The 14,217-nt window shown below is 46.1% G+C and overlaps 1 protein-coding gene across 1 annotated transcript in view; it reads left to right on the top strand.

Moving 5' to 3' along the window:
• Positions 1–4,373, top strand: part of SPTLC1 (serine palmitoyltransferase long chain base subunit 1) — a 46,639-nt gene extending 42,266 nt beyond the window's left edge. The window contains exons 14-15 of the mRNA XM_032471096.1: positions 1,095–1,168; positions 2,935–4,373. Coding sequence (XP_032326987.1) covers positions 1,095–1,168; positions 2,935–3,028 — 168 coding nt within the window. The 3' untranslated portion in view covers positions 3,029–4,373. The remainder of the gene's footprint in view (positions 1–1,094; positions 1,169–2,934) is intronic.
• The last annotated feature ends 9,844 nt before the right edge of the window (positions 4,374–14,217 follow it).

Raw genomic sequence — 14,217 nt, forward strand, 5'->3', positions numbered from 1 at the left:
AGAGAAAAAAAGAATGGTGGTCCCGTTGCTCCTGTTTAATTTAAGCTTTGTAGGACTGAGAGGTTTTGCCAAGTGTTTGTTGAGTTGCTTTATAAAACAACTGTCTTCACAAACTGAGCTATGGTTTCTGTTTCCTGGCTGCCAAGACTAGAAACAGCCCGTCCAGACGTTTTCAGAAGGAATTAGCTTCTCCAGGGACACTTCCAGAGTCTACAGTCAGCAAAAGCCATTGCCTGGTGGTGGTTCCCACCTTTTCCTGCCATGCGGCTTCCAGAGTGGCCCCTCTTCGGGCAAATGCCTGCACCGCCATACACTGGGTTTTGGGGGGTTTTGGGTTTTTTAGTACCATTCACATACCATGAAGTTCACTCTTTTAGAGTCTCCACCTGAGTGGTTTTAGTAATCCTCCCAAGGAGTCTACAGTCTAATTCCAAACCATTTCACACCCCAAAGAAATTTCCATAAACCATCCCCTTGGTCTAACTTGATGCCTTCTCTGTTTTGATAGTGAATGTTTTTAACTTTTTAAAAACGTTGACAAGTGGCTCATATATGGGAAAGCTGAGCAAAAGTGCCACCAGACTCTTCTGTGCCTGGTAGCAGCAGGCCCAGGTGCAGCCCCCGGGAGTCAGATGCCCTGCAGATGCCTGACATGGGAGCAGTTTCTCTCTGAAACGATTCCTCTGGCGTTAGACGTCCGGCTCTGGGTTAGCCTGCAGGCTTGGCTGGTGCTGCTCCCCCTTGTCCTGACTCTGCTTTGCCTAAGAGGGTAACCACTCGTTACCCATGACTGTGTAAGTCAGATTGAAAGGCCAGCATCGCGGTGCACCAGCCATATCTCAGGGGGCCCGAGGGCCACTCGGGTCCCGGCTGCCGTGCTGGACAGCGCAGGGTGAACACCTCCGCCACGCAGAAAGTTCTAGAGGACAGTGCTGCTCGAGATGATCTTGCTGCATTTTGTTCTGCCTTCCGGCAGTTACGACTGGACAAGTGAGTTAAAGCTACCACTGAGGGTAGCACCTCAGCGTCCCTTCCCGTTGTAACTGCCGGCGTCTGCAGCGCGGGGTGTGAGCACATTCCTTTTCTTCTTCCAGTGCATGGACAGAGGCGTCGCGCTAACTCAGGCGCGCTACTTGGAGAAAGAAGAGAAGCACCTCCCGCCTCCGAGGTTGGTTAAAATGCGACCTGAGTTGCTGTTTTCTGCTTTCAAGTCTGTATGAAATATATTACGTTTTGAAATTTTGTTGGAAGACTATCACAGGGGAAGGAAGAATGTGTATCATTAAAAGGTAGAGAAACCTGTTTCTGGGCTTAAACTGGGCGTTTTCCAGTTTGAACTGAAAAGCCCCTCAGGACTGCGTACCCCGCCAGTTAACTTAAGGAAGAGCTGAGATGCCCCGCAACGAGCTGGGACAGCCCAGGCTCCCCTCGGCCAGGCCCCGCGGCTGCGCTGCGCTGCAGAGCCGTGCCAGCCGTCCGCTCCACGCGGGCGGCCCCGCGTCCTGCGGGAAGCACGGTGTCCCAGCCCAGGCACTGTGCGGTCTTCATCTGGCAAAGGTTTGTTAAACACCCGAGGGAAAGCAAAGTGATGGTGGGGGAAATCTAGGGAGCTTCAGGCCCCCCTCTGGGAGACGGCGCCTCAACGCATGATTCAGCATTGGTGTTCGGGGCAGCCCAAGTGGTAGAGCGCATGCTTAGCACGCACGAGGTCTGGGGTTCAGTCCCCAGTCCCTCCTCTAAAAATAAATAAAACTAATTACCTCTCCCCTCCAACAAAAATAGATAGACAGACAGACAGATGGATAAATAGATAATAAAATTGGTGTTTACTCAACAGAACTTTCTCATTCGGCCCCAAAGCACTTACGATGTAGTCGAAGGAGGTAGACACCCAGAGCGTGAGTGTTCAGGGTCGCGACACAGGGCCAGGAGGTCACGGAGGAGGAGGGTGTGGTTAGTTCTGGCCCAGGAGGGACTCAGGCTTCCGGCAGCAGGCGATGCTTGAGCTGAGCATGGAGAATCGCGTGGTTCCAACAAGCCAAGCTGGGTGGGCAGTCGGGACCTCCAGCAGGGTCTGCAGTGGCCTGGAGACCTCTGGGTGCATCTGGGGGGCCCGGAGCACAGGTGCGAGCACCATGGAGACGGAGTCCGGGGGAGGCCAGGGAAGACCCAGCGGAGCACACAGAGTCGGAGGCAGTGCTGTGCAGGCGTGGACCGCCAGGCTGGGGCCTGGAAGAGCGCTCTGGCAACAGCTCGGATGTGCCCTAAAGATCCTGCTCCCTCAGCTCTGATTGCATCCACCCGAAGTTGTGTCCTGTGTTTCACAGGGACAGGGGCCGCCCTCGTTTTGTGCCCTCGGGACTCCACGCCCAGGAGTGACTGTGTGTCCAGTGGACAGTGCGGATGTTTGCAGAGGGGAGTGAGAGGGGCAGAGGCAGCATTGCCCTGTCAAGCTGGTGCTTCTTGTCTTCAGTTTCCAAAAAAAACTTGAAAGTTTCTGCCTTGCATCACAGTATTGCAGAACTTCCATGTGACTTACTGAATTCAGTGGTGAACGGCCGTGCCCTCGTTAACTTGAGAAACGCTGAACCCCTGCGTTGGGCCTGGCACCGCTTGCAGCGGTGGATTATTTAAAGGGCAGAGTTCCCTGCCGTCCCCGGGCAGAGCCCTGCTGCAGGTGACTTTGATGAGCTCGCTGGCAGTCCAGGCGGGGAACGGCAGGCTCGGGCAGTGGCCAGGTGGCACGTGCTGTGGGCTCGCGGGACAGCAGGTCCTCGCCACAAGAGCCGGGCCGTCCCGTAGTGGTGAGAGGGCGGCGGGGACAGGGGGCCGCGTAACAGCAGAGCTCGATTCGCAACAGCACATAGTGAACTGGCCCTTGATACAGACTCTCATTTGACAATACTTTTGTGTGTGTCCCTTATCCCCTCTCAGCATTAGGGTTGTTGTCACGGTGGAACAGACGGAAGAGGAGCTGGAGAAAGCCGCGGCCACCATCAGTGAGGTGGCGCAGAGCGTGCTGCTTTAGTCCGCGCCCGGGGCCCGGCGGCCGCTCGCCACGCGACACGCAGACCGGCCCCGAGGTCCCTGCGGAGCGAGCCGGAAGGGGGCCTGCGGGCGCTGGACGGGGTGTCGCTAGACGGCGTGGGTGCCAGCTCGTGGTGGGACCCCGAGAAGGGTGCTGGTTACTTTTTAAAAGAAAACACATCTAAAAGCCCAAGAACTGATTTTTTTTTAAAGAGGAAAACTGATGACAGCATACAGCTGAGGTTTAAATTGTGCACTTAGTACTGTTTAAATGGTTTACTAGCACTAGCAGTTTTATATTCTTGCTTTTGTTGTCATTGTTTAAGAAGCGGAGCATCAGTTAATCTTCTTCCCCTTCTAATAGCAAAGACAGTGCAAGCACCCCGTAATACTTCACAGAACCGTGTCCACGACGCGAAGGCTTACAGGCGCTGCAGCGTATGTGAAACAAAGTGTGTTCTTTTGTTTCAAGGTCTAATTCAGCCACACCTCGTTCAGTCCTCGTCTCGTGAAGCTCAGTGGTGGCTAATATATAAAGGAACACTTTTTGTGTGATTATTATAGACTTTCATTATAATATATTTGACTCCTGGAATTTTTATATGCACTAAATACTGATGTTACACCGTTTGTAGCAGTGAGTCCTAGCACCCTGACCGGAGGACAGTTGTTTTACTTTCTAAGTGAGCAATAATGTAAATCAAATACTACTTTATTTTAATATAATGACCTTTACATTTATTATGTGTTGACTTCTAATCTGTTTTTGGAAGAGGGTTATTGTAATGATCCCAAAACAGAAACCGTGTCCTTGATAGTTCAGAAGATCTTGAACGTACTGTTTTTTTGTATAGTGGGTTTGCTTAGATAAGGCACACAACTACAGGCTTTTTCTAAGCTAAGGAAAAACAAGACCTTTATTTCTTTTCAGCTTATGAAACTCCAGATATCTAAAAAAGATGTGAAAGCACTAAAAATAAAATTTTTAAGCTGTGCTTTAGCTGTTTTTTCGTTAGCAAACCAGGTTAGGTGGTAGAAATGTGTGTGACACGTGCCACGAGACAGCAGACAAATGTCATACTGGTATTCCTTCTGTTATTAAAGGTAAAGAAATAAAATTGTAAAGAAAAAGAAAAAGTCATTTTTATAATCTATGTTCATATTAACAAATGGTCTTCACCATCTTTTTAAATAACGTATATTTTTTAATGTTTAGTTTCTATTTTGCTTGAGGTATTTTGTACGTATGTGCCTTGTGATTGCTGCTGCTTTAAAGAATCCAGTGCTCTTTGGGGGATGGATCTGTTTTGTTTTTTAATGAAATAAACCTACATTCCTGATAATCAGTCTATTTGCACATGCAGTGTGTTCAACAGAAGAGTCTTGATTTTAAATTCTGTAGACCTAGGGTAGTACTGTGTTGGAGGGAGGTGTTGTTCAGAAAATACTAATTTAATTCCTTAGTGCCTTTCTTCTTTGTATAGTATCTGAATTCCTTGGTTCCCACTGATTTAAGCCATGGCCACTTACGACTGTAAAAATACTAGACCTATTATTTTTATAAGCAGATAAGGGTTGTAACTTTTCAGATACTTTTATAATTCTTTCTGAGTCAAAATTGCAGTATCTAGATGTTTATTGCTACTTTTAAAAAATGACTGGAAGTTCCTGGAAAAGATGGTGGAGCAACACATATCATTTAACATCAGTCCTTGAAACACATCATCCACATGAACCAAAAGTAAAGACTTTGTAGTCACTCTATAGTTTTAACCCAATCCAGTAATATACACCATAAAAAATATCTACTAGAAACCAATGAATTTGTATAAAACAAGCAAAATGTTGAGAAACAACAATTATCTCAGATCTGAAGCAGGTGACAAGTTTCTGTTCTAGAAGGGTTCTGAAATGCTCCATCAGTGATGCAGTGTTTAGGGAGGCAGTGGCCCGGGAAGCAGCGTGGAAACCATTTGGAGCCTGTTTCCACTCAGCAGTGGCTCCCCGGGAGGCAAGAAGCCACACGACTTCTCCCTTTCTGTTGTCTGCAGGAGGTTCCAGCTCAGGACAAGTGGGGCTTTGAGGCAGGTTAGGACAGGTGGGCCATGGGCCCAAATATAAAGCCAAAACTTGTAGGAGAAAATATTTCAAATCTTTGGGTAGGCAAACATATATATATATACCAAAAGCATAAGCCATAAAAGAAGAAATTGATAAATTAAGCATCATTAAAATATTTTGCTCATCGAAAGACACCATGAAAGACATGAAAAGCCACAGGCTGTGAGAAGATATTTGCCAATCGTACATAATAAAAAATGTGTATTTGTATATATAAAGAACACAACTCAAAAATAAAAATCAAAAAACGTAACTTAAAAATGGTGAAAGACAACATTTTGCTGAGATACTCAGATGTCTAAACCCATGGAAACATTTCATCGTCATTAATCATCAGAGAAATGCAAATTAAAACTACAAAGAGATACCATTACACACCCACTAGAATGACTGTAATCAAACAGCTAATACCAAATAATTGGCGAGATCTGGAAAAACTGGAAACCTCATACGTTGCTGGTGGGAAGGTAAAATGGTACAACTACTTCGGGAAACAGTTTGGCAATTTCTTAACAAGTTAGTATGAATTTGCCATATGGGCCAGCAGTCCACTCCCAAGAAATAAAAACATACAGTTCATGCAAAAAACTTGAACAGAAGTATTCATAGCATTATTCGTGATAGCCAAAAACAAATCATTCCAAATGTCTGCCAGTGGATGAATGAGTAAACAAAATGTGGCAGATTCATACAATGGAATACAATTCAGCAATAAAAAGGAACTACTGACACATGTTACAATATAGATGAATCTCAAAAAGAAAAAATTTTGGTAAATGAAGAAACCAGATGAAAATGACCATGTATTATGTGATTCCATATATAGTCAATGTCCAGTAAAAGCGAATCTAGAAAGGAAATAGGTTAGTGGTTGCCTGCAGCTGGGGACAAGAATGGGACGGACGGAAGGAGGCCAGCACAGGGCACCTTTCTGGGTGATGGAGATGTTTGAAACAGGATTGGGGTGATGGTTGCACAACTCAACATACTGAAAACCATTGAATCCAGTATGAATCTTGTCTAATGAACACAGCTACTGATGAGCTAGCTTTCTTTCAGTCATTACAGCAGAGAATTTCTTAACCTGTGTTGTCCGTGATGAACGTTTGCCAAGTCTATGATGTGGACGAGGTGGCGCTCTCAGCAGCAGAGGACAGGATGCCACAACTGAGAGCAGGAGGCAGCTCCAGGCAAATCCGGAAACACCCGGGACTGGTCCTGGCTCATCAGCCCAATAGCCGTGGGTCCCTGGACAAGACCCCACCTCTCACTGAACAAGTTCCTACCCGTGAAACAAAAGTTTGGGCTCAAGGACTATATTTGAAGTATCTTGAATCCTCCTGCTCTCCTTGTGTTTCCCAGGCCAACCTGGAAAGTTCTCATGGGCTCCAGACAGATTTCCAGCACTGAGAAAGAACTATCCGTGCACACCTTTCCCAAGGGAAGCGTGTGAAGGCCCTTTTCTCTCTCACGCTATATTGATGAAAGTGCGCAAGCAAGAAAGCTTCAGATACTGGGTTCCATACCCCTGACTTTTTAAAAAAATTTTATCTTACAATCTGTTTTTTTAATTTTTTTTTTCCCACTGGAGGTACTGGGGATTGAACCCAGGACCTCCTGCATGCTAAACATGCGCTCTACCACTGAGCTATTTCCCTCCCCACCCCCAACTATTTATTGCTACTTATTTGCAGGGTGTCTCTGTCCCCCAGAACCCCATGCCATCCCTCCCTTGCACAGTGACTTCCAAGAACTTTCCTTGAGGCATTCTCTCTGCTGCACATCACCATGGGGCCCCTTTGTCCTCCCCACCTCGTTTATTCCACAGACCCTGTGACATCTGAGGAGGCCACTGAGGGATACACGCACAGCCTAGAGGAAGCCACAGAGTTAGGGCACCTAGCAAGGACCAGCATCACCACCTGCCTGGACGGTGGCTTACTTAAACTGACTGTGCCTCAGTTTGTCCATCTGCAAAATGGGAATAACTGTGCCCAAGCCGTTGTGAGAATTAGGTGAGATGCATGCAAATGTGTGGAAGTGCACCTGATGTATAGTAAGTACAAAATACATGTTATTACTGATGATGATAACAATGTGACTGAGATGAGTTGGCAAAAAGAACTCCATACAGGAGTGCAGACTTCTTACCTCTTACGTGATCCAGTAGGAAGTCACTCCGGGAGGGCTTGTGGCTTATGTGACATTCAGCTCCGTGATTTCTCCTGCAACTGCTTTACGGAAGCTATCCCGAGTACTGAAGACTTCCAGGAAGAAGGGGTATTTCTGGCCCCTTAATTCACATCCATGGCTTAGAACCAGCTTCCTGGATGTTCTGTTGAGAATCTGTATCTCCTGGCAATCAACTCCAAGCCTACCCCTCTATCTCCCACACGGGCTGATAGAAAACAGAAACTGACGGCCCCACCCATCCTGGGGGTGGGAGCTGAAAAGAGGGACCTCTGTTCAAATTCAGGGTGCGTTTCTTTAGGCCCTGAGGCCACTGAGAGGGAAAGAGGTGGTGGGGAAGGGTGGTGTGGTGTGGGGTTTCCGGCTCCTTCCAGGGAAGCAAGACTTTCATTTGCACTCAGCCTTTTCTCAGCTCACAAGCTCCAAACAGGCGAGGTCTGGAGGCCAGGCCTCCCCGCAGGCTGCCTCTGTGCGGGCAGTCCTGAGTCCCCCGCTGGGATGATCTCAGCTGCCTCTCTGCTCATCCTGCCTGCTGCTGAGCTGGGGAGTTAGAACAGGGCCGAGCTGCCGCTTCCGTGGCCCCAGACCTGCTGTGGGTGATAGATCACGTTACGGCTGTCACATCTGCCTCGTCCACATTCTTGATTTCCTTTGTTCAAGTGAAGAGAAAACCCTCCTTTGCCCTGTGCAGTCGACCCAAAGTCTGCTTATAGCTGAGCACCAGGGAGACTTGTGAGCGCATGGCCCACCGTTCGCCCCACATCTGTTTCCTGTCCCCTTAGCATCTGCGTGGCCTCCTGGCTCGTCTGACTCCCCAGCTTAGATGGACTCGCAAAGTCCTTATTCGTCGTCCCTGGGGACCAGAAGCCTTGCTTTCTCATTGTTTACATTTTTTGTTTGTTTGTTTACACTTTGAAAATTACGCACGTGATTATATGTTCAAACTAAATGTCTGAACAATACGGAAGCAAGAATACAACTTGAAAATCCTATTTCCACCCAATTCCTATCCCCTCCCCCAGGCTAACTCTTCTCCACAGTTTTAAAATTCTTCCAGGAATGAGTTCTCTTTATCTATATATCCATGTTCAAACAGGCTTATAAAAACACAGGAAAATGGCGTGACTCTTGTTCTGACTTACCGTAAGCATTTTACCATATCAGCGCCTCATTCCTTTCACTTTGTGCAAGAATATTCTGTACTTTGGAGGTGGTACAATTTTTAGACCAAGTTTTCTTTTTGTTGACATTTAAAGTTCTTATTGTTTTCCCAGGACAAACAATACTGACATGAACATCCTGGAACATGTAACTTCACATGCCTCTGCAGAGATGTCTGTGATGCGGACCCAAGAGTTTGCAAAGTCTTTCTTTGGAGAAGATACCAGCAAATGTTTGTATGGTATCGATACCGCAAGTATTGTTTTCTTTCCGTTCTGGAGTTTATCTTTCTGTCTACGACGGGTTCAAAGTTTTATGCCAGCAGATCTGCCAGTCTCTCCCATTATGGCCCGGAAATGTTGCCTTGCTAAAAAGAAAAAGGTGCCCCCACTCCAGAATGGTAAGAAGGCCATCCTTTCCCTTCCAGGCTCTTCCCAGGGTTCCGTAGCCGCTTGGTGAGCTGTCTTGGTTAATACCAGAACTTTACAACGACTGTTGGTTCCTAGTACATTTCCACATCTGGTAGGACAAGTCTCCTTTCTCTTGTTCAAAGTATTTTCAGCCATTCTTACACTTTTTTCCTCTTCCAGAAGAATATTAGAATCAGCTTTTTCCATGTTTTAAAATTCGCACAGTTGTGTCTGCACCACAATGTGATTTTTTTATTTTTATTTTTTAATTTCCTTTGAGACTTCTTGTTTGACCCATGAATTATTTGGAAGTGTGTTGTTTTGTGTTGTTTTGAGAAATGCCTTTTTATTCAGGGCATTACTGAGAACTAGAGCCCAGGAGCAACCTCTCAGCTCTAAGGAACTGTTGCCTAGAAGTGTGCTGTTTAATTTCCAAGTATTTGGGTCTTTTTCTGTTGCCTTTCACTTACTGATTTCTAATTTGACTTTATGGTCAGGAAAACATACGCAGTGTTGTTTCAATTCTTGCAAATTGGTTAAGGTTTTCTGTGTGACCTAGGACGTGGGCGTCATGGCAGATCTTCCATGAGCACCTGAATGGAGTGTGTGTTCTGCTATGGCTGCGGGGAGGGCTCTGTGAACGTCAGTGAAATCCAGTAGCTGATGGTGCTGTTCACTCCTCTGCATCCTTGCTGATTTTATCTCTGCTCATTCTATCCAGTACTCCAAGCTGGGTGTTGAAATACCCAACTACGACTGCGAATTTGCCTGTTTCTCTCTTCACCTCTGTTTTTGCTTCCTGCGTTTTGATGCTGTGTGCTGCACACACACTCAGGGTCGCTACATCCTAGTGGATTAATTGATCCTTTATCATTATGCGGTGTCCACTTCTGTTCCTAATAACTTTCCTTGCTCTGAAGTTTATTGGATGTAGTATAGTCTCTCTAACTTTTTTCTTAATTCCTATTTATATGATACATCTTTTCCATCCTTTTATTTCTTACTCATTTATGTTATTTTTGAATTCATTTTCCTATTCTCTATGTAGCTGACTCATGTGTATTATTCACTCTATGTCTGTCTTTTTTATTTTTAATTTTTTCCAACTTTACTGAGGAATAATTGATCTCTATCTTTTAATTGGTTTACTTAAACCATTTACATTTAAATTAATCATCAACACATTAGAGCTGAAGTTCTGCTTTGCAGCATTTATTTTCTGCTTGTCCCTTTGGTTCTCATTCCTCTAGGGTTTTTTTTTTCTTCTGGGTTTTTTTTTTGTTTTTTGTTTTTTGTTTTTGTTTTTCTTTCTCATGAGTTACTTGAACATTTTTTAGCATTGCAGTCTTTTCTTTAATTTTTTAAAAATTTTTTCTCTTTTTAAAACTTTTTAATTTAACATTTTAATTTTTTATTTAATTTGGGGGGGTGGTAATTAGGTTTTTACTGATTTATTTTTAACGGAGGTACTGGGGATTGAACCCAGGACCTTGTGCGTGTTAGGCATGTGCTCTGCCACTGAGCTACACCCTCCCCCTCCCGTCTTCCTGATCCGTGACATTTTTTCATGTACCATTTTGTATAATTGGATTGGTGGTTGCTCTAGATACTACCTGACGCCTCCGTCATTTATCACCACCTGTGGTGTCAGGGTTTCACCCTTTGAGTGAAGTAGAGAAACCCTGTTTCCTTTAGATCCGTTCACCCTTTTGAAAATGGAAACAGGAATGACCACTTGACTCCAGGGCTGCAGGAGGCGCTGCTGGGCCTTGGTGCAGAGTGGACACGCTCATGGTTATCGCTTGAATGAATGAATCAGTGGAGTTTTCATTCTTAATTTCAGTGGCCTGAAAGCATTCGCAAGACGGAGCCCTATTTCCCTGACTTCCCGGGACGCTGAGTCTTCGTCGTCCTGGGAAAAGACGACAGCGAACCGGTAGCCTGAAGATAGGAGGTCGCTAGTTTCCAAAAGCTGATGCTGCCACTGTTTGCCTCTGTCCTTCTGTCCCTCTGTCCATCTGTCTGCGTGTATGTATTCATCTATCTGATCACCTTGAGGATCACTCTTCTTTTCTCTTTCCCCAAAAGAAGAAAACTTGCTATTCAGTATCCAGACGTACTTGCATAGTAAGTCAGGACCCGAAAACACCCCCTTAGCTAGAATCTTTCTTCAAGAAAAAGGCCAGCATTTAAGACACAGCAATGATAAAACTTTAAAAATTTTGCCCTTCGTAGCATCGGATTAACCTGGCAGCATGTCAGTACTTTTTAAAGATGTTAATGTTAACACTGAGAATTCAATGAGATTTCCTTCAGCTCCCAGTCCCTTTTCTCTGTGGATATTATAACGCCCCTCAGATGTGGCTTTTTACATGAACGCGTCTTAATGAAGCAGTAAAATAACTCTACCGTGAGGGGGTCAGCTGCGAGGGGTGTGTTTCGCAAAGGGTCACACCCGCAGGTTTCGTTTCGGGAAATCTGAATTTTCCTCCCCAACGGAGACCCCACTTTTTGTATTCAAGAGATGAAATACATAAGGAACTCATTAAGAAATCAGGCTTTGGTGGGACAGCTTTGATTTGACACTTTTGAAATATGATCCAGGTCACAGCGGTGAACGGCGCAAACCTCTTTTTTGACAACAACATCTGGACTTGATTATTTTAAATTAGGTTGTGGGGTACTGGCACACCCCCCCCCCCCGTAAAACAGCTACTGCAGACAGCCCTTGTGTCCTGAGATGATATGGGAAACTAGACGAGTTCTGAAGACTTAGAAATAAACCTTTATATCCTGTTTTTATAAGCTTTTAGAAGATGTCACCTTTTTATGTTTCGTTAGTAACGATGGCTTTCATGCCAAAGATGAATTAAACCTGCAGTGTCTTATTTATATTTGACTGCTTCCCTAAGAACCTTATTTAGTAAGTGACACTAAATAGGTTCTTCAGTGAATATTTATTAAATGAATGGAAAATCACTCCAAAATAACCTGCCCGAGAACATTCGAGCGTGTTCTGGGAGGTCCGTGGGCAGCTGCCTGCTGCTTCGCCTTCCAGGCCCCTCTCCAGTTCCGCCTCCTGCGATCAGGGGTTCAAAACCAAATGTCCTTCTCACTCCACTCTGCAGCAGTCAAACGAGGAGGTGTAAAATTGAGTTTAAACCCAGTTGTCAGCAGCCAATATGTACAGTTTTCTGATTTCAGGAATGTTAACATCTGAAAGTTTATTTTTCAGGATCAGAGTTTGGTTAAAAGAGAAAGAAGAAGAAGAAAAGAAACCAGCTCTCTGTATGTCCTCTTTTATGTTGTTTCAGAAACAGCCACACATTTCTCACGTAATTTCATAGACACCAAATTCCACGTGCATTTATGTTTCAAAGATGAACGGGTTATTTTGATGCGCTTTCAAATTTGAAAGGGCTTTATAACAAATATTTGGGGAAGTGATTCTATCCCCCAAAAGATCCAGAATGCGAATCTTCCGTGAGGGGGAATAGCTCAAATGGTAGAGCACATGCTTAGCATGTGTGAGGTCCTGGGTTCAATCCCCTGTACCTCCTCTAAAGTAAATAAACTTAATTACCTTCCCCCCCAAAAAATTAAAAAATAAAATAAAATAAAGTCTACTAAAAAAAAATACTGACTGTACTTCAATTTAAAGAAAATTAAAAAAAAAAAGACAGAATGCGGATCTTCATTCGTACACACACGTGTCAGGGTGACACAGATGGATTTCACTTTTCTCCCAAGACTTAGCTTAAAAGCATCCAAGGATGTAGACAATTAGTATCTGCAGTGTTATGTCTCAGAGCTCGCCAAGAAACTGCCACTCACTGAAACCCTCACAGAATCTACTTAAAGATGAGAAAAGAGACAGGGGCGGGTAACTTGCCTCTGGTCCTGTAGCCAGAGCGTCTCCCAGACCTGCTCTGGACGCCTCCGAAGAACCTCCTTTTGCTGTTCTTTTCTGTCTACCACTCAGCAATCCAAAATGGGCTGAAAGTAGCCCTGGAAGATAAAATCTTGGGAAAACAATAATTTCCAAAAGGGTGCTTGACTCTCCCCTGACTTCTAACCCAACGTGACTTGACTTTGTTCCACTGAACACGCTTTGTGGTCTCACTCACCACCTTCTACTTCGACGTTTGGGATTTTTCTTTTCCCCTTCAAGTGATGGTGTTGGTTTTTCCCTTTTGTGTATCAGAAATGACTCCTATAAATCACAAAGTGAGAGAAATTAATTTATTTGTTAGAGAAGACGTGTTTAGAGTCTTGGGAACATGATTAGTATTACTGGGCTGTTGTTTGCAAATCACTTTTCAGCTGTTTCTGGACAGGCAGAGCAGACTCCTCCATGTCAAGAACAGAGGACTTGGGAGTCAGGAGGACAGAATTTCCGTAAGGGCCTCCTAGTTCCCAGGCAATGTTTCGAGCCTCAGTTTCCCGTGCTGTGAAACGGGGTGAGACCCGCTGCCTCCCGATGCTGTGCGAGGATTCTGCGGGGGAGAGGTGATAGCGCACCCGGCCCACTTAGGGCGAAGCCCCGATTCCAGTGGCAGCCAGTCAGCACTGATGCCCACGCCCTGCAGCGAGCTCAGCTCTGAGTTAGACGGTCCTGCGGGGTGTCTAGCTTGGTGTCAGCTGAATGTCCATTGACTGGCTGTGGCTGAGCTTGGGGTCCCTCAGAAGCAGACTCTGAAATCAGGGTTAAAGTGACAGCAGTAAATCTGGGAGATGATCCCGGGAAGCACCTGCAGGGGAGTAGGAGGCACTGACGTCGCCCCAGGGATGGACGTCAGTGAGAGGGTCCCCCTGTGGGCGGCAGGGGCTCAGTCCTGCCGGGACCTCCCAGTTGACTGCTTGGCGAGTCAGAGGCCAGTTAGTGGCCCCACTCCCTGCCCTCTGGCTGAGGGCTGGCTGCCCAGCGCCCCCTTGCCCACCCTGCACGAGCTCCTGCGGCCACAGGCACTGGCTGCAGAGGGCGCGGACCGGCAGACGTGAGCTCTGCGGGAATGTGGCACTGGCAGTGTCTGCTACAACTTCCATGACAGGTTTTGCAAAAGAGAACTCAGCAGTGACCGAGGCCCCAAAGGGACGCTGGTCACCTTCAGCGGAGAGTTAAACTTGGGACTTCGGAGGACCCAGGAGCTCCCTGCCGGGCTGTACCTTCCCCTCTGCTCTCTGCATGGTGTATGGTGTGCAGATAGGACCTGCTGCTCAAGTTCGAGGCCGGGCACAGACAGCAGGTGTTCACCTCCATCAGGCACTGGATGGGCCGCTGCACTGAGGTCAGGGGCTCCCTGTAACG

This window comes from Camelus ferus, chromosome 31 (assembly GCF_009834535.1).
Source record: "Camelus ferus isolate YT-003-E chromosome 31, BCGSAC_Cfer_1.0, whole genome shotgun sequence".
NCBI lineage: Eukaryota > Metazoa > Chordata > Mammalia > Artiodactyla > Camelidae > Camelus > Camelus ferus.